This window comes from Eumetopias jubatus, unplaced genomic scaffold, assembly GCF_037043125.1.
Source record: "Eumetopias jubatus isolate StellerSeaLion01/CBP00866 unplaced genomic scaffold, mEumJub1_p1.0 scaffold_6, whole genome shotgun sequence".
NCBI classification, from domain to species: Eukaryota; Metazoa; Chordata; class Mammalia; order Carnivora; family Otariidae; genus Eumetopias; species Eumetopias jubatus.
This window is the reverse complement of record NW_028274812.1, coordinates 128,830,893-128,858,744: the sequence shown is the minus strand read 5'-3', so window position 1 is coordinate 128,858,744 and position 27,852 is coordinate 128,830,893. Positions and strand designations below refer to the sequence as shown.

Below are 27,852 nucleotides of genomic sequence, written 5' to 3'. Positions count from 1 at the left end.
CCCGGATGAAGAGTAACGCCATTACCGCCGGAGCCGCGGAGAGCACTGGCGGGCGGTGACTGGACACCGGATCGGCTGCGCCATGAGATTCCTCTCCCGCCTGCTTCTGCTTCTCTTGCTCGTGTTCCCCGCTACCCTCTTGCTCCGCAGCGGCCCTGCAGGTGAGGCGAAGGGGGTAGGCGGCGGGTCCTGGCCGGGAAGGAGACGCCAGCGACAGCCAAGTTTTGAAGCTGGAGGTGGCAGCGGCTCCTGGGTCCGGCGTCCGTCCCGCCAGCCTCTCCCCACCCCTCCCCGACCCCCGGCTTGTAGTAGGGGGGGTCCTAGCGCGCGCGGGGCGAACCCCCGCTAGGGCCTCTGCCCCTTCCAGCGGAGCGCGGGGCAGTGCCGGGCGACCTTGCTTGGTGGCCGCCCCTAGCCTTGGGTTTCTCCCCTGGCCCGGGACCCGCGCCTGCAGCTGTGGCCGGAGTTGGTGGGTCCTCGGCTTAGGGAAGAGGGCGAGGGGGCAGTGGGCACAGCTGCACCCTGAGCGCGCTGCAGCCCGTTGTATTTCTTCTGGCCGCCTCCGCTCCACCCCCATCCGCTCTGGGCTGACGTGTCTTTGGCTTCCACGTTGGGAGTCTTCCTTCATTCATTTGCTGAAACCCGTGGTTTCTACACACTTAAACTCTTAGAGCATCTCCGCCCCCTCACCTCCTTTCTGGTCATCTCCCAGTTTATCAGCTCCTGACCCCTGTGTGTTACCAGGAGTCTTCATTTCAGAAAAACTCCGCATCTTCGCCTTCATTGTCCACCCCTACTCCCAGGCCGACTGAGGAATCCTGCCTATTACTTGAGCCCTCATTTTTCTTCTTCCTTTTTTCTATAACTTTTTTTGTTTTGTGGAAGCATCTCATTGCCCTGGGGGGGGGGGGATCGAATTCGACATTATAGGCGTATTTCGGTTTATTCTTTCCCAACAGTTAATCTGGTGTGAAAATAACATTAAAGATGTGGAAACTTGTCTTTTTGCCCTGGTTCTATTATGAACTTCAGTTTTCTAATCTGTAAAAGTCAGTCTGACTAAACGATCACTAGAATTCCTTTCATTCTGTAAGTTTAAGCAAGCTGTATGGCAAAACGAATGATAGTGACAGGTATCCCCGAGTGCTTTTGCAAAGAAAAGTGAAGTGAGACTGGTTTCTCTTTAGTGGGTAGAAAAGCAAATGAGAGAATTAACCAAACCTGTTAATGAATTCATTTGCAGGTTTAAAGAGGGATTCTTTTTCTTTATGAGTTGCTTGCTGGTTTGTTTTTATTTGGCTTTTTAAAGAAAATTTGACAGTTGTACTTACTTAGAATCCAGAGTATGTTTTTCAGGTTTGAAAACATTTTCTTTTTTAAGGAAAAAAGAAAAAAGAAACCTGAATTGTATCTAAACCTAACTGGATATCTTTAAACATTTTTTTGTGAGGAGTGGTCTTTCTTTCAAAGGATATTTTTTTCTTAATTTTTCCAACTGAGAATTGCTAGACTTTTTAGGCACAAAATTGTTACTGGTTAATATTAATACCTACTGAAATGTACGGTGAAAAGCCATTGTACATATTTAGTCTTGAAATTTAAGTCCAACTTAAAATTATGTCAGTTTAGGTATTTTTCTTACTGGTTTTAGAAAATGACTTGTAAATTATGAATGCACTGTCTTTTTTCAGCAAACAGTAGAAGCTGTTTTTTAGTTCATAATGTGTGGTTCAGTGTTCTTTAATGTTTTACATAAATCTTAACAGCCGGTAAAAACTCAAGGAAGTGGAAAGGGCTTAAAATGCAGAGTCCTTAACATACACTGTTTTTCCTGGGTATTGCAGCATGTACACATGCTTCCTTTCCCACATTTTTCTCCCTCCTGAATTGCCACATCATCATTCTTTCTGAGAAATGTTGGAAGAGTCACTAGAACTTTGAAATTTCTTTTGAGTGTCTTGCCTGAGATTTAATACGACTTATTTAGGGAACTTTTGCCTATAAAATTATAATTTCTTGGCCTTACAGTTATGCTTAATTTTTTTTTTTAAGATTTTATTTATTTGACAGAGACAGCGAGAGAGGGAACACAAGCAGGGGTAGTGGGAGAGGGAGAAGCAGGCTTCCCGTGGAGCAGGGAGCCCGATGCGGGGCTCGATCCCAGGACCCCGGGATCACGACCTGAGCCAAAGGCAGACACTCAATGACTGAGACACTCAGGCGCCCCAGTTACGGTTAATTTTTAAGTGTAGGGGAAATAAAGTACTTAAAACATGTTTGAAGCCATATGCAAAAATAGATGCATGCTTTCAATGCTATCAACCCTGAAGTTGCCAGTATAGTTTTTATTTTACGAAATGTGCTTTATGCAAGCTAGTTTTTACCGTGGATGCCATATAAGTATTTGTTCCTTGGACTTACATGCTATTAAGTTCTAAGAGTTTGAGTTGTAGTCAACTTTAATAAATGTTTCTTGCCTAGTTATTGAGGTTGCTATTTTCTCAATTTTAGACCTGAGAAGGGTTTTTTTTTTTGTTTGTATGGTTAATAATAGGATTAAATTTTGGAGCTGCTTACTTTTATTTTTTAAGATTTTATTTATTTATTTGACAGCGCGCACAAGTGCACACAAGCAGGTGGAGGGGCAGAAGGAGTGGGAGAAGTAGGCTCCCCTTGGAGCAAGGAGCCTGACGGGGCGGTGGAGGAAGGGTGATGTGGGGCTTGATCCCAGGACCCTAGGACCATTACTGAGCTGAAAGCAGACTCTCAACCGACTGAGCCACCCACGCACCCCTGGGGTGTCTTAGTTTTAAAACAAACTTAAAGTTTTTTATCTGAGCTCCAAGGCATCTTTAGTTTCAGCAGTTTATTTTCCCAACAGTTAAGTGCTTTTGAAAATTAAACAGCATTTCCCATTAAAGTTAACATATTGTTGGTAAGACTGTCGATAAGATAAAATCATGGATATTCTAGATGCATTGTAATTTGGTATCTTTCAAGAGAACTGGGAAATTGAATTACTCCAAGGGGGAAAATGTATTGCCTATACCTGGGACTAAAAAAGCACTGGTATGCCAGGGGTAAAGGTTAACTGCTTGTTTTGTATTTTATTGTTAGGCTCATTAGCTACAGCTCAGGATCTTACAGAAGATGAAGAAACAGTGGAAGATTCAATAATCGAAGATGAAGATGATGAAGCAGAGGTGGAAGAAGATGAACCTACAGATTTGGTTAGTGTTCTATACAATGTAATTCATGCTCATATCATTTCTAGAATTTATCCTTTTTTTAATTAAAGATTTTATTTATTTGACAGAGAGGGAGAGCACAAGCAGGGGGAGTGGCAGGCAGAAGGAGAGGGAGAAGCAGACTCCCCGCTAAGCAGGGAGCGTGATGTGGGCCTCAATCCCAGGACCCTGGGATCATGACCTTAGCTAAAGGCAGACTCTTAACCAACTGAGCCACCCAGGCACCCCTAGCATTCATCTTTTTATAGACAAATTTGATATTAAAATTCTTGCTTTTAGGGGTTTGTTACTGTGATCAGAGTGGATTGAAGTTGGGAGATGGGGCAGTGACTGAGGATGGATCATGGTATTTTCTTGCACATGGAAGGAGACATGAAACAGAACAATTAAAGATCATACGGACATGAGTCTAAGAGGGTACAGAGTGGGAATGGCACTGGATCAGTGTTGATAGATTTGGGATGCATGCTACTTAGCTTTTTGACTTTGAGTAGCTTCTCTCTCTCGATCTTTTTTTCCTTCATTCAGTAAGCAAATATTTACTGGGTCCATACTGTGTGCTAGGAACTTTTCCCAGTGCTGGAGTAAACAAACCAGGTATTTGCTCTCATGGAGTTTCTGTTCTTGGGGTAATATATATGTGTTTTGGTGTCAGGAAGTGAGGAGCAGGCAGTAAACAGTATATAAAATGTGTCCTGTGAAGAGGAAGGGGCTTAGAGAAGATCTCTTAAATTTTTTTCTGAAATTTTTGCTATGAAATTACAGTAAAACAGAATGTTGGGCTAGAATCAAGATCATTGCAGCATGCTTCTAGCTAGTTTTATTTCCTCTCTTGGACTATAATGTATCCTGCACAAATTTTTAAACTCCAGAATCAGTCCTCTTCACAGACTTAGCAACACATTGCCTTCAGTGTCAGAAAACGAAGGCCATCAAGTGTGAACTCTATCAAATTTCTACTTCTAAATATATTATTCACTCATCCTTTCTACATTTTCTCCTTTAAAAATAGTTGTCTTTACTCTTTCTAAGGCTAGCCCTACCACCTGTGTGGTTGTCCCCATCTCGTCCTGTGGGATTTTATATTATTCTTTCCTTCTTCTGTAACTTCATTGTTCCTTCTCAGTGACTTGATTCTGTTAAGTTATGCATGTGCTTATAATACGCCACTTCCTTATTCCTCCGCTTTAAGTTGCTACATGTTTTCTTTTCTTTACCAGCACATATCTTAAAAAGAGTAAGCTGTACCACTCTACTTACTTCACATTTGTACTGTGGTCTGGTCCGATGTAGCTAGTAAAACTGTTCTTGCTAAGTCACCACTGACCTAATTGTGAAATTCCTGGCCTGTTTTTCATTGTTAACCTGTTCGAACCCTTGTTAGCATTTGTAGCATTTGCGGAGTACCCCTTCCTTGAGTCTCTTCATGTTGGCTTCTGTTCCCTGCCCCTTTAGTTTCCTCTGCCCAGCTGCTGCTGCTTGGTCTCTACCACCTTCCCTCCCTCTGCTTGGCTCCTTAATGTTGATGAAACACATGGTTTCAACCAGCACCACCTTTTACCGATGACCTTCAGATCTTGTCTCTAGCTATTTACCTTACTGAGCTCCATACCTTTATTTCCACTCTCTGCCGGATAGCACCATCTGGATACTCCATTCATACCTGAAATTTTATATCTTCAAAATGGAATTCAGCTTTTACCATCCATCCCACCTCCATAAACTATTTTCTGTTTTGATAACGGCTCTAGTGGTTCAAGCTCTTGCCTTAGGACTTCCATTTCTTTTTATCCCACAACCCATTAATCAAATCTTCGGGGTGATTTCCCTTAACCATTTCTCAAGTATACTCTTTCCTCCTTATTACAGCTTATGGTTTCTGCCTTCTTGTCTCTGGTCTCTTCCTATTTGTGGGTCTCTTTTCTCAAAAGTAGAAATTCACTAACTCTTACTAAATGAAGGGTATCATTAAGGATACTTAATATATAACATCAAACAATTGCACAGTCATCGAACAAATGTCTGAGTGTCTTCTCTTGAGTGTATGAGCTGGGTGTGAAGAATTTTTAAAGTATAAGACAGTCTTTGCCCTTGAGAAGTCTGTCTATTGGGAGAGAGAGTGTTTTACATAAGTGAGAAAAGCAAAATGCCAATAAACAGTGGTGCCCTTAAGCATCTCAATTTATTAAAGACCTGAACACTTCAAGTGTATGAGTATCTCTCATTCCTAAATGATAATCCTCATTGATGCCTACAGAAGTGCTGCACTGAGGATTAAAATTTTTTTAAAGGTAAGTTTTTTTAAGATTTCATTTATTTGTTTGACAGAATGAGTGGGGGAAAGGGGCAGAGGGAGAGGGAGAAGCAGGCTCCCCACTGAGCAGGGAGCCAGATGCGGGTCTCGATCCCAGGACCCTGGGATTATGACCTAAGCTGAAGGCAGATGCTTAACCAACTGAGCCACCCAGGTGCCCCGAGGATTAAAATTTTAAATTAAAATTTGTTCACATTTTGTAACTACTTCATTGAGATATAATTTACATATCATACTATTAACCTGTTTTAAACATATAATTCAACAATCCATAGTAAATGTACCAAGTTGAGCAACTCTGAATTTTAGGACCTTTCCATTATCCCAGTATGATCCTGCTCACTTTTTTTTTTTAAACCACTTCTTCCAAGTTGTGTGACATCTTCTCACAGGAAAATTGTTCTGTGAGGGGGAAAATAAATACTGTTTGTTTTAACTGCGAATTAAATGTTCCTTTGAAAGACACTGTTTTTAAACTTTTTTCAAACTAGACAGATAAAAGTTTACCAACCCATGCTCTAGAACCTTACAGTTCCAAAATGTGGCTCGAGTACCTGCAGCCTTGGTATTTCCTGGGTGCTTTTAGAAATACAGAATTTCAGGCTTTCCCTAGAACTGTATCAGAGCTGCATAAAATCCCCAGGGGATTAGTATGCATGTTATTCTTTGAGATGCACCACTCTGGAAGTTTTATGTTAACTGATGAGATACACTGAAATTCATACCACTACTAATCCCAGCAAAGTCTTGGAGAAGAAGTATTTTGTCCCAAATCTAGTGAAGTCATTATTTTTAAATGATGTATTTTCCTCCATAATTATCTTTCTAATGTTGTTTTTGTTAGGCTGAAGATAAAGAGGAAGAAGATGTATCTGGTGAACCTGAAGCTTCGCCAAGTGCAGATACAACCATCCTGTTTGTGAAAGGAGAAGGTAATAGAGAAATGTTAGTTTTAACTCAGACATAGGAATTTTTCAAATGACAAGCTCACTTTTTTGGGGAAGCGTTAGTAATGCTTAAGATCTTTATTCATCTTTTCTCTTTCTTACATTACAAGTATGGTATAAATACGTATTTCAAAAAAATCCTCTTAATGTGTGATTACCCATATCTATAAGGTAGTATTCCTGGCATTTAAACTAAGGGGGAAATTAAATACTATCTATTTTAATTAGAAGTTAAATGTTCTTTTGGAAGAAACTGTTTTTCAACTTTTTTCAAATTGCCACAGTAAACTGATTCATAATTTGAGTGTAAATATTAGTGAAATATTAAATCTGTATGATTAGGCCTGGATTAGAGCCTAGTTTCATTAAAAGAAAATAATGATGTCTTATATTTATGGAGAGCTATAAATAAACACTGTGCTCAGTATTTTGTGTGCATTCATTTAATCTTAACAGAAACTGTATGAGGATAGTTACTGTTAAACTGAGGTTTAGGGGCGCCTGGGTGGCTCAGTTGGTTAAGCGACTGCCTTCAGCTCAGGTCATGATCCTGGAGTCCCGGGATCGAGTCCCGCATTGGGCTCCCTGCTCAGTAGGGAGTCTGCTTCTCCCTCTGACCCTCTTCCCTCTCGTGCTCTCTATCTCTCATTCTCTCTCTCTCAAATAAATAAATAAAATCTTTAAAAAAAAAAAAATAAATTGAGGTTTAGAGAGGTGAAGAACGTGTCCAGGGTTACTCATTTGGTAAATAGATTTTGAAGACGGACCCAGATGAGTCTGTCCCAAAGCCTCTGCTAAACTGGGTGAAACTCAGCTCTGTAGGCCACATATAATTATTGAAGACTTTTCTTTTTGAAGTTATTAATTATCTTGGTCTTCTCAAGTTTTGTTTTATTCCCACATATATTCGAATTTAATGCCTACAAAAAGTATGATTTGATTAAGAGATTTTTCCCTCCTTTTTTTTTTTATAGCTTCCTCATTGGGTTGTACCTTCAAATTTGTGTTTTGACTGATTGCTTAAAGTGGTATGGGTTACCGGGTTAATTTTTTTCTTTTTTTTAAATAGTTTATTTATTTATTTGACAGAGACAGCAAGAGAGGGAACACAAGCAGGGAGAGTGGGAGAGGGAGAAGCAGGCTTCCCGCTGAGCAGGGCTACCTGAGCCAAAGGCAGATGTTTAACGACTGAGCCACCTAGGCGCCCCTAATTTTTTTTTTTCCAATACTTTAACAGATACTATGATTTTCAGGTGGACCTCTTAGACTTACCTTTCTGTCATTCTTAATCTGCACAGATAACAAATAATAAGTTGGAAGTGATTTCAAGACAAGTAGTCCCACTGCAAGATAATCTTACTGCTAAAAGTACACAACTCATTCTTAGACCACACAGCGTGGAAGTGATAGAGTCTAACACTGAGATGCTCCGTTCAGTTCTGAAGTTAGAATGCTGGAGTACAGACAAGGGTTTTAGTTTATACACCAGTTGTAATCAGTTACTAGGGGGTAACTGGAGTGCACTACTGAAAGAGATTCTGAAACCAGGTCCATTTGTAGAAAAGGGTACCCAAATCCCTAGTAATGTCTATTATTTTGTGTGCTTTGAACATTTTGTAATCTTCTGGTTTCTTTTTGTTTGTTTCTTAGATTTTCCAGCGAATAACATTGTGAAGTTCCTAGTAGGCTTTACAAACAAGGGTACAGAAGATTTTATTGTTGAATCCTTAGATGCCTCATTCCGTTATCCTCAGGACTACCAGTTTTATATCCAGAATTTCACAGCTCTTCCTCTGAACACTGTAGTACCACCCCAGAGACAGGCAACTTTTGAATATTCCTTCATTCCTGCAGAGCCCATGGGTGGACGACCCTTTGGTCTAGTCATCAATCTGAACTACAAAGATTTGAATGTAAGGCCCTCTAAACCTTTTTTTTTTTTTTTAAGTTAGAGATGGATGAGGACAATTGACATTGTTTGATGAATACGCTTAAATTTATTCATTCAAGTGCCTGTTTATGGTTGGAACTGTGATGGGCAACATAGAGGCAAAAATAAGTTGCATGTATTTGTCTTCAGGTCTAGAATCCAGTGGGGCAGATAGATAAAAACAAGTGATATTCCAGCATAAGTGATACATACTAGAGATGAGTGTTAGGGGCTGTAGTAGGAAAGCAGATGTGACTTGAGCTTGAGCCTAAAAGAACAGTAAGCCACACAGTGGAGTCTATTGCTTATTAAGATGTTAAAATATATAGAGTAGTTTGTTTTGTACCTCCATTCATTGCTTGCATTTTGCCCATTTTACTGCTTTTATTGGTAAGTTATTTTTTTTTAAAGATTTTATTTATTTATTTGACAGAGAGAGACACAGAGAGGGAACACAAGCAGGAGGAGTGGGAGAGGGTTATTTGTAAGTTTTAAGGGCTTTCTGTACTGTTTTTCCATCATTTTATATGCTCGTAGATAAAAATATAATCAGATATTTTTAGGATAGAGCAGTGAGGTTTATGGTTTATGAGAACCAAATAGTCTAATATAAGCTCTGTTGTCTTGTGGATTTTTATATATATATAATATATATACATATATATAATATATATACATATATATATTATATATATGTATATGTATATGAATGAGAGAAGCCCCTAGAATGTTACTGCTGGGAGTTGACCTGTAGCTGCCAACTATTACATCCTTCAGATGAGAGCACATCTAAACCATTTCCTTTTCAAAAAGTTTTCAGAGAAGGAAATTTCATCCTCTTTTGGAAGCTTACTCAACCTTTTTTTCATGTAGTGTCAACATGTTTACTCATGTCTAAGATAAATTTCTCATGCTGCAATTAAGTTTTCTTTTTTTTTTAATTAGTGGGAAGAGTTTTTCATCCTTCAAAATATATTAATCTTCCTCAACTTTATAGTTAAGCGGTTTGAATAGTTATATATTTTGTCTTGTTTTCAGGCAGAATTAAACTTAATCCAACAGACACATACTCAGTTTTAGTACCATTTTGAATGTTAATTTGTATCAGTGTATTCTGATTCCTGGAATTGTCATTGGAGGAATGCAGGTGGAAAGATTTTGAAGTAAACCTTACATAATTAATAGTTTAGCAATAAGTGACAAGTTTTGAGAAGTACTGCCTTAGTGTGAAGCATCAAACACTGGAAACAGCTATCTATGTATTGTCCCAGTGATTCTTGTATTTGAAAACTGAAGCTGTGTTGAACTGACAAAATTATTCCAAGACCGCAACAGAAAAATATTTTGGTACTGAAAATTGCGTTTATTGTAAATTGATTTCCCAATCCATTGTGAAGTTAGAACATGGATTTGACTTCCGTTCAAGTATGGTTCTTAAATCTGCTACTACAGCTGCTACTATATATATTTTCATGCTCTTCCCCTTTTTTTGGAGGATTATACACAACAAGTTATGGCTTCTAGTTTATGGGTGTTCTGTGGGCTTTGCTGCTTTCTGTGCATTTATCCCCTCTTTATCTTACTTCCCTGGTTTCTCACACATTTCCCCTTCCCCGCCCTCATGAAAGCAGAGGACAACTTTAGGAAAGTTGGAGGCATTTTTTATTTTGTGGAAGAAAGTAATATTATAACTTTGAGTGAGTGTAATTACATGTGACTTTTTTGAGTCTTACCTAAGTGATGAGAAAGCTGTTTTATATCTGTTAGGGTAATGGTTTTAAGAAATCTTAAAATCTTTTATTTTTTTCAATGCTGTTGACATTTTTGTGATTTATTATATTAATAGGGCAATGTATTCCAAGATGCTGTCTTCAATCAAACAGTTACGATTATTGAAAGAGAGGATGGGTTAGATGGAGAAACGTAAGTGAAATTTGCAATATGTAGATCTTGATCTCACAGGGCAGTCCTGGAAGGCTTACTCTTGTCAACATTTGTTTTAATAGTGAAAATGGACCAGACTGTAGATTTTTGTGAAATCCTGTCTCTGTAAATCCGTATTTTAGGTGATTTTTATAACTATTAATAGTGAGTTAGGAAGGATAATGGGAAATGACAAAAATTGTTTTAAAAAGATAGTTGGGTGCGCCTGGGTGGCTCAGTCGTTAAGCGTCTGCCTTTGGCTCAGGTCATGATCCCCGGGTCCTGGGATCGAGCCCCACATCGGGCTCCCTGCTCGGCGGGAAGCCTGCTTATCCCTCTCCCACTCCCCCTGCTTGTGTTCCCTCTCTCGCTGTCTCTCTCTGTCAAATAAATAAAATCTTTAAAAAAAAATAAAAAGATAGTTAGCTTTCTGAATGTCCCCTCTTTCTAAATTCTTTTCTACCTCATGCTCATGAGCTGATCACCAGCTTCATCTAAGTTATATACCTCTTCAATTGCTATTAAAAATACAAACTAGATGTTATCTTAAAAACTGTGTTCTTGGTGAATGAGGGTGAGTCATTTGTCACTATATACCTATATGTAATTGACCAAAAGCAATTTTTAAGTCAAATTATGCAAAATCTGAGCTTGGGTGTAATAAATTATAAGGAAATTTTATTCATTTTAGATCATATAATTGCTTTTTTTGACTGTTCTTAAAGATAAAGTAAATCTGTGAAACTTAACTATCTAGATTTAAGTTGAATATAAAATATTTTCTTCCTTTGCCCCCCAAGTTATTTGGAAAGCATATATCGTGTTAGAATTATAGTTGTAGGGGCGCCTGGGTGGCTCAGATGGTTAAGCGTCTGCCTTCGGCTCAGGTCATGATCCCAGGGTCCTGGGATTGAGCCCCACATCGGACTCCTGGCTCGGCAGGGAGCCTGCTTCTCCCTGTCCCTTTGCCTCTCTCCCTGCTCATGCTTTCTCTCCCTCTCCCTCTCTCCCTCTCTCTCTCTCTCTCTCTCTCTCTCTCTCAAATGAATAAATAAAATCTTAAAAAAAATTAAAAGAATTATAGTTGTAATTATACTGTGGTATTGTTTGAGTTAGAGCAGAATTACAGTTTTAATTAGTTGCGGTGTTTCTTAAGAATTAAAGCCAGTTTTTTTCTCCTTTTATATCAGAATCTTTATGTATATGTTCCTTGCTGGTCTTGGGCTCTTGGTTGTTGTTGGCCTTCACCAACTCCTGGAATCTAGAAAGGTAATTCTAGATGAATGACTCTTATAGCCATACTTCAGAAGTTGTTACCATGCTAAGTATAATCTAGTTATTTGTGGCTTCTTGCTCTCAACTGTGGGTTTGTGTATTTATACGTTTGTTGTACCTTTTTTAAAATAAAACCTGAAGGTGAGACCTTGGATATGTGACTTGGATCTGTTTAGACTTCCATACACAAATGCATTTAGGGTCTTTTGGCTACACCCTCCAGAATGGTCTTTACTTTTATATTGTAATTCTAAATCATGCTAGAATTTTTATTTCTTAAACTCAGACATAAGATTTCATTGTTCTGTTTACTATACTTTTTCATGGATATGTTATTCTACCTAGAAGCAACACAGCTTTTATATTTGCTTTAATATTCTTTTAACTCTGGGGATAATTTCCAGTTAGCAATTAAATGAGTCTTTTCATTTGAAAAAGAAAGAATAAATTTGGCTGTATTCTATCAAACTTCTGCTTTCTTGTTAGGGCAGTAAAATGGCAACACTGAAGCACCTGTTATAATCATGATTTCTCTTTCACTGTATCTTTATCTCCCTGTCCTCCCTGCAAAAAAAAAAAAAAAAAAAAGGAACAACCCATATTATTCCTCTCAGTGGAAAGTATAACAAGTTTTGTGTCAAATTTTTATTAAGTACTTGCTCTTTAAAAGAGAAATATTTAGTGCTCAAGTGTTAATTTCCATAACTTTACCTCATTTTCATAATAGAATTTTTGCTATAGATTTATGTATTAGGTATAATGACATCTCCAGTTTTTGTTTTTTTATTTGAATGAAGCCATTTTTAGTTACTTTTCGTGTATTCAGAGTCCAGTTTTTGGACTGTATACCTAATACTCTTACGTAAATGATTAGGTTTGTTGTTTAAGAGCAAGATTAAGGAAGGAATTGAATCACTTTCTTCCTAGCGGTCTTGCTGCATATACTCCAGGGACAGAGTTTGAGGTTGTTAGCTTAAATGAGGTTTAAAATTTTTGTTTTATCTATGCCAACAGTGCAGAAATCTACCTGCCTGCATGCAGTGTTTCAGTAATTATCTTGAATTTTGTTGGATGTTAAAATAAATTTATTCTTTGATTTGATTCCCAAAGGGAAAGAAAATCACTGTATAAGTAGAAGTTCTTAGTTGGTCCACCAGCCCACCGACCTATGAAGTTTTATAGCAGAGGAAAAGGCCTTTAAAACCTGAAAATAAATCGTTGTGAAGATTTATTCCTTATCATTTATTCTTTATAATTGGTGTTAGGCGTGATTTTCTCTTTCTAATTAATAAAATACTTAAGTACGAATATGTTTTGAAGAGGATGTATTTGTTTAAGATATTTAAATTAGGTAGCTTAATACGCTTTTTTAATATTATAGTGCACATTATAATAGAACTCCTTTAAAATAATGTTTTTATGCTCTCTTAGCGCAAGAGACCCATACAGAAGGTAGAGATGGGTACATCAAGTCAGAATGATGTTGACATGAGTTGGATTCCTCAGGAAACTTTGAATCAGATCAGTAAGTACTCTTATAAACTTGGCTGGAAAATTTTTCCCTTAAATGGAAATCAAATTAAGTATTTTAGATATAAAAATGCTTGGTCAATGCTACTTAACATTCATATTTTCCATTATTTCTGTAGAATCTAGTATAATATTAATAAACACTTTAAAATTTTATTCTGAGTAGTATTTTTATGCTTTAATTTAGAATACTTCCAGATCTGCAGTTTTATATACAAATGTGTGAATTCTCTATATTCCTAATCTTTTCCTGTCTCTTTTTTTCTGTTGCTTCAGTGCAGAGTAGAAGAGGTGAGGCAATTAATTTTTTTAATGGTGTTTGCTATATATAGTACTGGATTTTGTATAGCATATGAATACTTTACAGTAAGTTTAATGAGTAATGGAACAGTTTCCTAGCACTGTATTTATTAGAAAAACTACTAACTACCCACTGTAGTTTGAAAGAATAAACCTAAGACATTGCCTGGTGGTTTACCTAACATATATTTTAGTTTCATTATGTATAAGATTAGTTAAAATATTAATCTTTATGAAAGAATGTAGGACTATTTTCTTCCAGTTGTAAATGGACTATTTTGTTTTGTTTTAAGATTTATTTACTTTAGAGAGCCAGCAAACAGGCTAGTGCAGGGAAGGGCAGAGGGAGACAGACTCTCAAGCAGACTCCATGCTGAGTGTGGAGCCTGATGTGGGGCTTGATCTCAGGATCTGGAGATCTTGACCTGAGCTGAAACCAATAGTCAACCGACTGTGCCACCCTGGGTCCCCGTAAATGGACTTTTTAGAAACATTTATTATAAGAGTAGTATGACCTCATATTAAAAACATTAATAGTATAGAAGTGGAAAAGATCACCTTCTGGCTCCACTAATTTCATTTTCTATAAATAATAGGTGTTTGTTATTCTAAATATTTTCTGTACATTTACCAGCACATATGTCGTTTGTGAATATTTTATACACGTGGCATCGTGCTGCATATGCTGTTCTACCTCCCGAGTTTTTATGTCTTGGATTTTTTTTTATGATAGTGATTTATGTACCTCATTTTTTTTAAATAACTGGATAGTATTCCTTTATATAAATGTGTCATGATAAACCTATTCTGTATTGAAGGATGCTTATTATTTCCAGTTTTTCATTCTTAAAACTATAATGAATGTTTTTATATAAATATTTATGGGATAATTTCTTATTTTTTAATTGAGATAATTGACATGTAACATGAGATTCAGATGTACAATGTAATGATTCAGTATTTGTATATATTGTGAAATGATCACCACAGTAAGTCTAATTAACCATCTGTTACCACACATAGTTAAAAATTTTTTTTTTTTTAAGGTTTATTTATTTACTTGAGCGCGTGCACACAAGCAGGGGGAGCGGCAGAGGGAGAGGGAGAAGCAGACTCCCCGCTGAGCAGGGTGCCCAACGTGGGGCTTGATCTCAGGATTCTGGGATCATGACATGAGCCAAAGGCAGACACTTAACTGACTGGGCCACCCGGACACCCCAAATCTTTTTTTTCTTGTAACAACTTTTAAGATCTACTCTCCTAGCAAACTTTCAAATATACAGTACAGTATTAAAAACTATAGACATCATGGTATCCATTCACCCCCATGACTTAGTTATTTTATCGCTGGAAGTTTGTACCTTTTGACCTCCTCCTCCCCTTTCACCCACCCCCCCTACCTGGGATACATAATTCCTTAAAAGTGAAATAGGTCTGGGGCGCCTGGGTGGCTCAGTCGTTAAGCTGCCTTCGGCTCAGGTCATGGTCCCAGGGTCCTGGGATGGAGCCACACATCAGGCTCCCTGCTCGGCGGGAAGCCTGCTCCTCCCTCTCCCACTCCCCCTGCTTGTGTTCCCTCTCTCGCTGTGTCTCTTTCTGTCAAATAAATAAAATCTTTTATTTATTTTTTTAAAGATTTTATTTATTTATTTGAGAGAGAATGAGAGAGAGAGAGCACGAGAGGGAAGAGGGTCAGAGGGAGAAGCTGACTCCCTGCTGGGCAGGAAGCCCCATGTGGGACTCCATCCCGGGACTCCAGGATCATGACCTGAGCCAAAGGCAGTCGCTTAACCAACTGAGCCACCCAGACGCCCATAAATAAAATCTTTAAAAAAAAAAAAAGTAAAATAGGTCTAAGGTTATATACATTTTTATTTTTATTTTTGTGAAAAGTCCCTATTTCCCTTCCAAAAGATAGTTTATGTTCTCAGCAATGTACAATATTGCCTATTTCTTTTCCACTTTCACCAGTCTTTCTCAAGTATTAAGTATTACCAAATGTTTTAATTTGGCGGTATGGTACAAAATGTTTCATTTACAATTAAGAATAAGGTTTGGCTTCTTTACACATATATATTGGCCACTTACTATCTACTTTCTTGTGAATGGGCTGTTCATGTCCTTTCCAGGGTTACAAAGTGAATTGTTTTCATTATCGTTTTCAGGGAGTTTTCTCTATTGAAACATAATTACGGTGTGGTAGTTCCTTTATTAAAAGTGGGTACAAAGTGTAAGAGTATAGGAGGGGCCTTCTTCCTCTAGAAAAGAGTAGGGGAGTCACTGATAAAAGTTGACTTTTGACCAGAGAAGTTAGGTGAGAAGGAATCTTCAGAGTTTTATGTGCTGTGCTAAGGACTTGGCTTTCCTTCTTGGTAAAAGGCAGCCATCAGTACTTTGAAGCAGAGAAATAACAAATTTATATTTTTAAAAGAAATTATCATAGTTGTGTGTTCTATGGTTTAGCAAGCAGGAGCTCCTAGAAGTAGGGATACCAGTTAGATGATTTCAATAAAACATGTGAGAAATCCTTAGGGCCTAAGCTAAAGCAGTAGTGACGCGGAGGAAAAGAAACTAGAAAGGTATTTCAGAATTGGAGTAGATTGGGCTTTGGGTGACTTCTCTGGATGTTCAAAGGAGGGAAAAATAGTTTTTAGTTTTAGGCATCTGGATGGAAGATGATCCCATTACTGTTAGGGAATATAGGAAGAGTAGCGCACATGCATGAGGGGAGAGGAATTGGAACTAGATCTGTTGATCATAAGGAGCCCAGATAAGGATGTCCAGTAAGCATTTGAAAGTTGTATTTAGAGCAGAGGTGAATCAGGATTTGGAGACATTGATGGGGGCGCCTGGCTGGCTCAGCCTGTGGAGCATGCAACTCTTGATCTCAGTGTTGTAAGTTCGAGCCCTGCTTTGGGTGTAGAGATTACTTAAAAATAGAATTAAAAGATTTGGAGACATTGGGACATTCAGCGTAGGTGGTAGCTGAGATCCTGTAAAATCATTTACCTTCAAATTTAAATAAATCTTTAATCTTTTCTCTTTAAGGACAAGTTTTCCATATTCTGATATTCATCATGGCAAAATATGGAATTGGGTTGTAGGGTAGACTGTGGTCTCTTTATAATGCATCAAAATTATTATGCAGTCTGGTATGTTTAAAATAAAGGTTCTTCAAAAATAATTAAATTTTAAATGTCTTATACAGAATTGGTTGAAACTTTGAAAAGCATTAAAAGTCACAGTTAAAAAGGAAAGTCACTCTAAGCTGTGGAGCCACCCCTCCCAAAGAATTCCTACATGACAAATAGATTGTGGGGGAGGGTGGTTTTATAGTATCTTTCTCCCTGACATTGTTGTTCGTGAACTTTAAAGCTGAGAATTACTACACTTACAGAGTGTTTGTGTTTATGATTGTATTTTCATCGGCAAGTGTCAAGTATTTAGTCTGTCATAACACTATGCTAGGTTCTGAGTGGGTATAATGAAAAGAATATTACTGTTTTTTCGGGAGTTTACATTTCTACCTGAGGAAAATAAAGCACATATATGAAATATTTGAGTAATCAGAGATGGTATGTGATATGTGATAGAGTGAATAATAAGGACAACTTCTAAATTAGGAAAGGGGGCCATATTAAAATCTAGGGAGGCCTTGTTGAAGGAAAGAATTAAACTTCTGTTGAGCGCCTGCTTGTACCGGGCATTCTCACTCTGCAAGGTGTGAGGTGCTGTCTCTATTTACTGATGAGAAATTGCTACTGAGGAAATAACTTGCTAAGATTCACAGCTGGATTGTCTCATTCTGAAGCCCATTTGCTTTCCCAGGAAAACTGAAGACTCAAAGATGGATAGAGTTAAAGTCACTAAATGCTTTTTAATGGTACTTGGCGTTCTTGCTCAAAATCTGATTTTGTTTTAGGACCACGTCTTACCACCAAATACACTTGTAGTATTCCTTTTTCCATTTACATGAAAGCCCTCATTTTGAAGAAACTTCATAAATAACAGTGAAGCTTCTAAACAACATTGAGATAATCTGATTTTCCAATTAAGGTGATAAAGGTTTTTTCAAATTCAGGGTTTTGATGCATTGCCCTCTACAGGCTTGAGAGGCATGTTATTTATAAATTGTTACTGGAATTTGAAAATAGCTGGAAGGCAGATAACACTCTCATACATAATCAGTCCTTTCTCACCATTACTACTTCTAGCAAAGCCTGGGAGCTAAGAGGTCCTAGTTGGAGCCTCATCCTGTGAAATCAAAGGAGTCCTGAGTCCATTTCAGAAATTGGGGGCGCAATGAGAGACTCTTAATGATACAAAACAAACGGAGGCTTGATGGAGGGAGGTGGGTGGGGGATGGGCATTAAGGAGGGCACTTGTGATGAGCAGTGGGTGTTGTATGTAAGTAATGAATCACTGAATTCTACTCCAGAAACCAGTATTGCACTGTATGTTAACTACCTAAAATTTAAATAAAAAATTTTAACTTGAATAAAATAAAAAATTTTTAAAAATTGGGGGCACAGAAGTTGAAGAAGAAGGGTGTGAAAAAATACATGTGATTAGTAAAAATATTATTTGCCCCCCCCCCTTTTTTTTTTAAGTAATCTCTACACCCAGTGTGGGGCTCAAACTCACAACCCTGAGATCAAGAGTTCCATGCTCTTCTAACTCAGCCAGCCAGGCACTCTGATTATTTGTTCTTTTAGAGTGTAGATTTTTTTTACAGTGACATGCTACTTCTAAAAAAATTTCGATTTACAAAGAAATAACTTTTCCTGACAGAAATAACATCACATTTAAAGACTAATGACTTATTTATTAATAAATAATCATGTTGAAATTTCTTCAGTGATTTCAGAAATATCCTTTACAACTGGTTTTTCCAACATAGGATGATGCATTGAATCTGGTGGTTCTCTCTTAATTCCCTTTTAACGTATAGCAGCTCAAGAGATTGGCCACTTGACCTGTGGAAAGTGGCTTCTCAATTTTAATATGTGTACAGATCATTTGAAAATCTTGTTATGGTGCAGGTTCAGATTCTGGTGCTCTAGGCTGGGGCCTAAATGTTGGTGTTTCTAGCAGGCTCCCAGATGATGCCAGTGCGGCTGACCCATTTATCACCCTGAGGAATGAGATTCGAGAAAGTCCCATGTTCCAGATTTCTCTTGATTGTTTTCTCCTCGTGCCTTTTAGTTAAAATTTCTTTAACTTGGAAGATAAATCTATAGGTTTGATTAGATTGAATCATTTTTGGCTGATAGCATATATCAAAAGTACTTCTCCCTGCATCGCATCAAGAAACAGTATCTGATTGTCCCCATCATTAATGATGCTAAATTGAGCCCTAGATTAGGGTAGTAGCCACATGATCTTCCCATGTAACCAGGAAAGGGTGGTTGTTTCTGCTTGCAACCTACAAGTTATCTCTGTGATACTACTTTGGCATCATACAGATACCCAGTTCTGTAAACCATTCACCAGTTGATAATCCTTTCATGAATCAATAATGTTTCAGAAGTTGTGATGATTTTTAATTGAAATTTCTTTGATTTTTACTAACTGCCATTCTTTTGTGAAGTAGAGCTCTCCTTCATCAACTGGGACGTTTTGGTTACTTCATAGGAGACAGTTCATATAGGAAAAGGAAGATAAGTGCTTAATTTTTCCCTTTTATTTTCCAATTTTCAAAGAGTTAGTTTAAAAGCCACCCCAGTGTGACAAATGAGTTTTTTCTGATTTTCTCCTCTGTTTTTTGATTATCATGTATAAACTCAGTTTTTCATAGAATCAGTGTATTTTAGTCAGCTGTATTCTTTTTTGATGTTCATATTGTACAGTTTTGACTACTGGTTGCCTTTTTATGCTTGATCTCAACCAAAAGGCTGAGAAGGGTTTACTGATGGTCTTTTTTGAACCGCCTCCAATCTTACCCTTTGGATCTTTGAATGATCCCTTCCTTGCTGGCTCAACAAGATAATCTAGACATTTTGTACTTGCTCTAGGTATGGAGCAAGCTGTTTCTCCAAGGACTCCTGGATATTAGAAAAAAATCTAGACTTTAGGAATGTCACTCATACTGGATGATATTGTTTCTAGGTCCATTCTGTGAACTGAGCTAGACAATACATATTTTTTCAAATCCTGAAATCATACTCATATTTTCAGTTCAATTTTAATAATATTTTTACTTAATTTTGTATGCTTCTATTTTGGTTCTCTTTTTTTTTTAAGATTTTATTTATTTATTTGAGAGAGAGAATGAGATAGAGAGCATGAGAGGGGAGAGGGTCCGAGGGAGAAGCAGACTCCCCGCTGAGCGGGGAGCCCGATTGCGGGACTCGATCCTGGGACTCCAGGATCATGACCTGAGCCGAAGGCAGTTGCTTAACCAACTGAGCCACCCAGGCGCCCCTATTTTGGTTCTCTTAACACTTGATTCCTTACTGCAGTAGTTCTCAAACTGTGGCACTCACCAGAACCACCTAGCCAGCTTCATACCCTTGCTAGGCCCCACCCCCTAGAGTTTCCAATCTAGTAGGTCTGGGTGAGGCCCAGGGATTTGCTAATCCATGTTCTCAGGTGATTTTTGAGGCTGCTGGTCCAGACCATACTTTGAGAACCACCCTTTGAACGTGGTTTTCTTAAAGGTGTTGAGCCAAATTGAAGATAATTTAGGAAAAAATTGATGTTTCAAAGATAAGACATGTGCTTTGCATATTTGAGGACAGAATGGAGAAAACCAAGAGAAATTTTGAAGATAATGGAGCAGGAGGTGTGCATGGTAGTAGAAGTCTCTCAGGCTTCCAGGAATTTTGGAGAGGGGTAGTGTGAGGACAAATAGGTTTCAGGGGCCACTGTTTAATTTGGCACGAGATTTTTCTTGTCTCTGTCTCACTCATCAGAGTGTAAAGGAAGGAGGGGTGGTTTGAAATGATGTCAGCCTGTTACTAATACCTTTTTTCCTGATATGTTTTTCATTTCAGATTAGGGTGCTTCCGTTTCCCTCAAGTCTTTTTAACTGTAAATGACAGGTTAGGTGATTTTAATAGAAAATTATAGGTCTTTTGTTTAATACTAGCGTTTTAAATGTATACATAAGGCAGCCTTAATCAGAAACTTACAAAGATGAAGTCTCTCGTGTAATTTGACTTTCTTTTAACTCGGGAATCCATTAGAAAGCTTGCAATTTTTATCTCATTAATTAAAAAAATCTGACAGCTACTTATATAGTATGACTCCCCCAGGTGTGATAGGAAATGGGATAGATTGTGCAGTCTGAGGGGCGGGGTGAGGGACTAATTTAAGTTTCTGCCAACAGATTGCCTTTGTCTTTTCTAAAAATGAAAAAAGTTGCAGTTTTTCCACAAATTAGGTGGCTTTCTGTAACATCTTTCTTTTAAAAGGGCCTTTAAAAGGGTGGGCATTTTCAGATCTGCCCCATTTACTGAATCTCATTAACATCATGTTCCAGTGTTTTTTGTTCTTTCAGTTAAGTGATTTCTTGTTTCATACAGTTTAAGCTTTGTTCTTAAAAGCTAAAATATTTGGCCTTAAATAATATTATATATATATAAAATAAATAAAACTATTTTAAAAATAGTTTTTTAGGGTTTTTGGTGGGGCAAGTGGTAAGAGGGGGTTTTTTTCTTGGGCTCAAAAGCATCGTTACACACATCTGTTACTGTTTTTTGCTGAAGTAAAATGCTGCTTGAGGCCCTTGAGGAATTTGGAGCCATTTTCCCAAAAGCCAAATGACTCTAGAATGCTATCTTACTCTGTTTCTCATTTATCTGCTTCTGTGCTGGGCAGGTGATGGAGGTTTTTAGACTTACTGTTAAGGTAGGCAGAGTTGGCTGCCTTCCTGGAGTCCATTTGCTGTGTGTTGAAACAGGCATTGCAGGTCTTCTGCAGCTCTTTTTCATGTATTCTACTTAAAACTCTGCTACAGGTGGTTGAAATTGTTGTGAAATGCTGATTACTGACTTCAGTCTTCATAGTAACTGCTACATTCACACAGATGGCTATTCAATTCTTTTTTTTTTTTTTGTTAGAACAACTCACCAAAATAAAATTCCGGTTTATTGTTGGACAACATTGTTTCACACATACATCAAACAGGCCAAAAAAAATAAACAGCAACTTCATAGACAAAAAAAGAAAAAAAAAGAAACTTTTATTTTTGGCCTTTTTAACCATCTAATACAAACCAACTACTTATAGTACAGCTAAGTACATACACAAAAAAAGTTACTGGAATGCTTGGAATAAGATTTTTTTGTTTTTGCTTTTTTTTTTATAATTTTTTTTCTCCTTTGAGATTATAATGAACATGGTCACACCACAAGTAAAGTCAGAAGTAGGATGACAGCAAAAAAAAAAAAAGTGGCTGCTCAATTCTAAAGTAATTTTGGGGGCACCTGGGTGTCCCAGTCGGTTAAGTGTCTGCTTTTGGCTTGGGTTATGATCTCAGGGTCCTGGGATTGAGCCCCATGTCAGGCTTCCTACTAAGCGGGGAGTCTGCTTTTCCCTCTCCCTCTGCCGCTCCCCCTGCGTGTGCTCTTGCTCTCTCAAATAAATAATCTTAAAAAAATAAATAATGTACATTTTGAGGAGTGCCTGGGTTAAACGCCCAACTCTTGATCTCAGCTCAGGTCTTGATCTCAGTTTGAGCCCCACGTGGGGCCTACTTAAAAGTACTTTTTGAATCCTCAAAGATCATATTCAAGTGTATTTATTTTAAAGTATCTAGGAATTGGTCAGTTGCATAAAGGCAATAGTTTTAGTCTAACCTTTCTGAAATCTGATGAAAGTTGTAGGCTTTCGCCATCACAGAAATGCTTCTATGCTCAATTTCGGGTAAGTTGAGCCCCCCAAACACATCATTAACTAACCTATCTTAATAAAGTACTGAGGTCAGTTTTCATGTGATTTGCAAACTCAGTCTTAATATTTCATAGTCACTAACTCTATATTTTTTAAAAAGAATTTAGCTGCTAAATATTCTTGATAAACATTTACTGTGTATTTTTTTTTTTTAAAGATTTTATTTATTTATTTGAGAGAGAGAGAGAGAATGAGAGATAGAGAGCACGAGAGGAAAGAGGGTCAGAGGGAGAAGCAGACTCCCCGCTGAGCAAGGAGCCCGATGTGGGACTCGATCCCGGGACTCCAGGATCATGACCTGAGCCGAAGGCAGTCGCTTAACCAACTGAGCCACCCAGGCGCCCCCTTTACTGTATATTTTTAAAATATAGTTATGGTGATCTGGCAATTTTAGAAAATAAAAATTAAGATCTTCTAGGTAAATATTTTTTTATACCATTGTTCATGAAATGCTTACAAAATAAACCCCATACTTTTGGTGTTAATATTTTTTCCAGCCCTTTTTTTTTTTTAAAGCTGGAAAAGTAATTATAATTTGTGGCTCTTACCATGAAGGGCTTAACTTCCTACACGTAAAGTGCTCCTAGAAATAAAAAAAGTAGTGGTCAGAGAAGAAGATAGCCTTCCTGAAAGAAACACAGGTGACTCCTCGTACTGGATAGGAGTAGAAACTCACCACCAATTTAGCTTTTGTGTAATAGAACCCACTAGGAATCTAATGTAAGGAGATAAAAAGAAAAAAGTATACAAAGTAGGCTTGTGTATGCAGGATGGTTTGGTTCTGTCTAAAAATTTCCTTTAACCTGCTGTTCGTTCCAGCTAAATTTATGAAATTGCCAAAAATTATGCAAACTGCATGGCTGCATTTATAAATACTAATTTGTAGCCAGTATAGGTGTTTTTAAGCTGCAAATTTCATACCTTTGACACTATTTCTAAAGCATTTACTTATGCACGTATAAACATATTAAATTGTAGAATTTAAGATTTTGCTTGGTGGCTTCAGGATTCGAGTAACCGAGATTAAACCTTTTCCCACCCTGATCACACAAAGTTTCATTTGAATTGAGTTACTTCTTGAAGGATTATTTTAAAGGTTAGTTTAACAACTTATACTAGATAAGAGGCATTTATTACTAGGGTATTTTTTGCACATATGTTCTTTTTTTTTTTTTTTAAACTTAGTGGTAGGGGCTCCTGGGTGGCTCCGTTGGTTAAGCAACTGCCTTTGGCTTAGGTCATGATCCTGCATGATCCTGGAGTCCCGGGATCGAGTCCTGCATTGGGCTCCCTGCTCAAGCAGGGAGTCTGCTTCTCCCTCTGACCCTCTCATGCTCTCTCTCTCTCTCTCATTCTCTCTCTCTCATTCTCTCTCTCTCAAATAAATAAAAATAAATAAACTTAGTAAAGTTGAAGAAAAATGCCTTTTAAAGGTCTTTTGAATCCATCATATTTACTATAAGCAAGTTAAAACTTTCTCTTTTCTTCCAGATAAAGCTTCACCAAGAAGGTTGCCCAGGAAACGGGCACAGAAGAGATCAGTGGGATCTGATGAGTAAATGTCCCTTTGTGCAACAATTCAGTCTTTACTTAACCTGCCCTAATGTTTTTCGGCCTGATGGGAGTTAGTGCAGAGAAGCCATATCACCATAGAAGGCAACTACTGCTTATGTGTGGACTGAGCCATCAGAGTCTGTGGCGATAATATTACTGAAAATGCACTGCATTCATTTTTCTAAAGTAACAAATTTGGGTTTTTTTAAGCCATTAAAATCTATGTGTGTGCGTGTGTATGTCTGTGAGCAGTTGGTGTTACCAGAATCATTGTTGAACTACCTGAAGCCTGCCTTTAGAATACTAAATATAATGCTGTTATCTCTTTTTGACATTTTCTGATATTTCCCCCAAAACTCAATATTTGTCCAATATGATGGTCAATGTCCTCCCTTAGACTGTTTTAAAGAAAACAGTTTTGTTTCTTTCTTAGAATTGCTCAAATCCAGTTGATGGCGCAAATTAGTATTTTGTTACTGTTGCTCTTTTACAACTAGTATTCTAAAGGCACAAACAGGAGTAGCTGCTTTTTAGCAATAGAACTGTTTTGGTATTTTGCTGCTGTTTACTATAATGCGCACCTTCAGAAAACTTCCCAAATGAGTCCAAGGAATTTGGGGATTTCTAGCAACAAAATTGTGAAGCATGAGAATTCTGCTGATTTTGATATATAAAACCACCTCACCCTCTTTTTCTTTTTTTGCTTTTTTTTTTTTTTAAGAAACTGGTACATTTGTGGGACCTGAGTTGTGTTACCCATTGTTGTTTTATTTCTGACCCACTTAGTTCTTTTTGTTTTTTTTTTAATCATTTTTTCCTTAATAGGAGTATCTTGCTTAAGAAAAATTGTCTGTGTCTATAGACTAAGCAAAAAGTCAGTTTATAGGGGCAGAGATATATTACAAGTAATACTAATCTGTAAAAAAAAAAAAAGAAAAAAGCTGGCTATTTTTTTAAGTAGTTAACCAGTTGGTTTTTATCTAATCTTTTGGGTATTTTGTTCAGAAAAACTTTTTTAAATAGTTAATCTGAAGAATTCCAAAATTTTAAGCACTTAAGATCTCAGAACCAAAATTAAATTGGACTTTATAAAATCCTGTTAGAGTCACTCTTGTCCTAGGTAGTAAATTAAGTTTGGCATTATTGTCAGACTAGATAAAGGGTAAAGTAAAATAGTATGAACAGATAAGAGGCCTTTCCCCTCGCTTTTAAGCCATATTCTCCCACATATATTTTGTAAAGAAATGGTAAATGAAATTCTAGTGGCTATTTAATTCCTGATCTGTCTTAATACAATGAACTGACCCCTCCCCCCTCGTCTTTATAATCCCCACCCATGCCCACATGAAACCACAGCAAAACAAGACACACAAACAAAAAATCTTACCAAGTTCTTTTAAGTATTTAAACATCTGAGCCAAAGCCTATGACAATAGAATAGAAGTTATTATTGTATAGTTGTTAATCACTTTGCAAGTAGGGGCTAAGGTGTCAAATTATCTATATTGGCGTTGCTGAACTATAAACATTCTATACCTGTAATATAAAGTGTTTGAGTTTTTAATTGGGCTGTATGATCAGTAGCTTATTTTGAAAAAGCTCTATGAGCTGTAAAAACTGCATGTTTTTTGTTTAATGTAATATAGGAGACCCTCCTATATTCCTTCTCAAGGAATATATTTCAAAACATTGTTTTGTGAATTCCTAAGTTTGTGAAACTATTAGAACATAACGCAGTGAGGTGTAATTACAAAATTTAAATGGTTTCTAGACAGTTTCATTGACTACTCGGTGGTACTTAGGCATTGGCAAAGCCACACTGAGTTACAGGTGCCAGCCCGTCTGACTCCTAAGGAATTTGCCTTACATGCTAGCCTTTCCACTGCTGAGGTTCAAATTAGTGCCTCAGAAAACATTTGTCATGTTTTATTTTTTAGCATCGATTGGGAACAGTTGAAAACTTAAATCCTCAACTGCCAGGGTCTTCTATAGTATCAGTATGTGTTTAGCAGAAAACTAACTCCGTAATGAATGGAATTCAATTCCACACATGGTTTGTTCAAGCACACTTAATAAGTAGCCTATTTTTTAAATGTCTTTTTTAAATGTAAATATTTGGATGAAGTTTTTAAAGTTTGTTTTGATATATTCATTTGCTACACCAACCATGGTTTCAGAATTCACCTTTTGAGCTAATTGGTTTCAGAATCTGTAAAATGAACCAAGAATCTTGTGTATCAAACCTGTCACACAGACATGTGAGAATAATGTGTTCATAAAGCATGGATCTTGCTTTCGTTGTATAGCTTCATCATTCATTTCATGGTCTTATGTAGTGAGTGACTTTTCAGACTACCCCTGCCCTCTGAAGTGTTGTCTGAGCAGGGTGCTGGGGTGGGAATGGGACCTGCAAGATCCTGAGGAAGATAGAAGTCAGAAGAAAAGGAACATGGACTTGATTTTATAAAGTAGTTTTTAAATAAGTTTCAGAAAATAGTGACTTTGATAGGAGGAAAAAGCAAATTTAGATCTTAAAAAAAAAAAAAACCCAACATTAAAAAGCCACTGCCTGAAAGGTGTATTTGCAGTGCATTAGCCTATATTTGTCTTTGCCTCTATTGAGGAGTAGTTAATGGTGGTAGTGTGACCTTGAAATCTTTGTTTAATGACTGAACATTATTTTGGAGATACAGTAGTAGGTAAATGTAATATGTCAGTCTCTCATACAGCAATTCATCTTTTTTGATACAATGATATCCATACCCTTGGTTTGAAGAAAAAAGAAACTTGGTTAGTGCATTTAAATAATGATGTAATTTTTTTTTTTTTTTTTTTACCTTGAACTTGGCAATACACATTGTCTCTCCAGGATTTTGATAGGTTACAATCCTTGGTTTTTCTTTATTTTAGTTCCAAAATTAGATGTTAGCTTAAATTTAAAAATTTAAGTCTGTATTTCCACATACACTTGAAATAATTTGCCACATTTTTGGACAGCATCATTTATAGCTGTAAAATCAATACATTTGTTCTGGTTTTACTAAATAAAATCCTACTTTGAACTAATATCTCCAGCTTAGTGAAGAGCAGCCTGACCTGTCAGGCCCTCACTACTAGCATAAAGTAGAGTATTAGGATAGTACGAGGCAAGAACAGAACTGACCTGCAAACTTCTCAACAGTTTTCTTTACGCCTCTTACAGAACTGTACCAGTTAATATTTGTATGATTTTATTCGTTTACACAAAAGCCTAGACTTTCATAGTAATTAATTCTATATGTAATCTGAAGTTCTGGAGTTTTCCCTTTTTCAGACTTTGGAATTATTTCTTGAGGTTCTGGTACCATTTAGCTGCTTTTTTAGAAAAGGAACTCATTTATTAAACATCAGCCATGGATTGTGTTCTCTTGGGCCTTTCCATTCATCTTCTAATAAACCTTCATAGCAACTGAAGGAAGGTGATTCTCACTTTATAGGTGGAAAAAACAAAACCTCCTGAATTTTAAGTAGCTTGAGTAAGGTGTTACATATTGAATTTAGATTCAGAGCTTTTTCTAAAACTCCCACATTCTTTCCCCTGCACCATGTTTAAGATGGAAATTTTATAAAACCAAGCATTTGGGCAGCTTACAAATACTTGGTTTTCCAGAATTAAGCAACTGAAAAGTTCCAATAAACTCAGTACTTATTATCTGTATTTGTACTATACAGTAGGATATAAATGCCACTCAACTCCAGAATACTATGAAATAACCCCAGTGAGTCTTCTGAGCTGTTATAAATCAATTTGTGTGTTTGTGGTGTATACATATAATTTGAAATTTTTTATATACTTCAGTTATCCACGGTACCCTATTTAATCTTGATAATGATACCTCTTTAAATACCCTTGATTAACAAAATCATGGTCTTCAAAAACATTTTAAGATTGATATG

General features: G+C 37.2%; 1 protein-coding gene across 1 annotated transcript; it reads left to right on the top strand.

Moving 5' to 3' along the window:
- SSR1 (signal sequence receptor subunit 1) lies at window positions 1-26,209 on the top strand. Its single transcript, XM_028122880.2, has 8 exons — window positions 1-161; window positions 3,118-3,230; window positions 6,407-6,494; window positions 8,160-8,422; window positions 10,286-10,362; window positions 11,553-11,631; window positions 13,069-13,162; window positions 23,854-26,209. Exons 1-8 carry the CDS (start codon window positions 83-85, stop codon window positions 23,919-23,921), a joined length of 861 nt encoding a protein of 286 aa, XP_027978681.1. The 5' UTR covers window positions 1-82; the 3' UTR covers window positions 23,922-26,209.
- The last annotated feature ends 1,643 nt before the right edge of the window (window positions 26,210-27,852 follow it).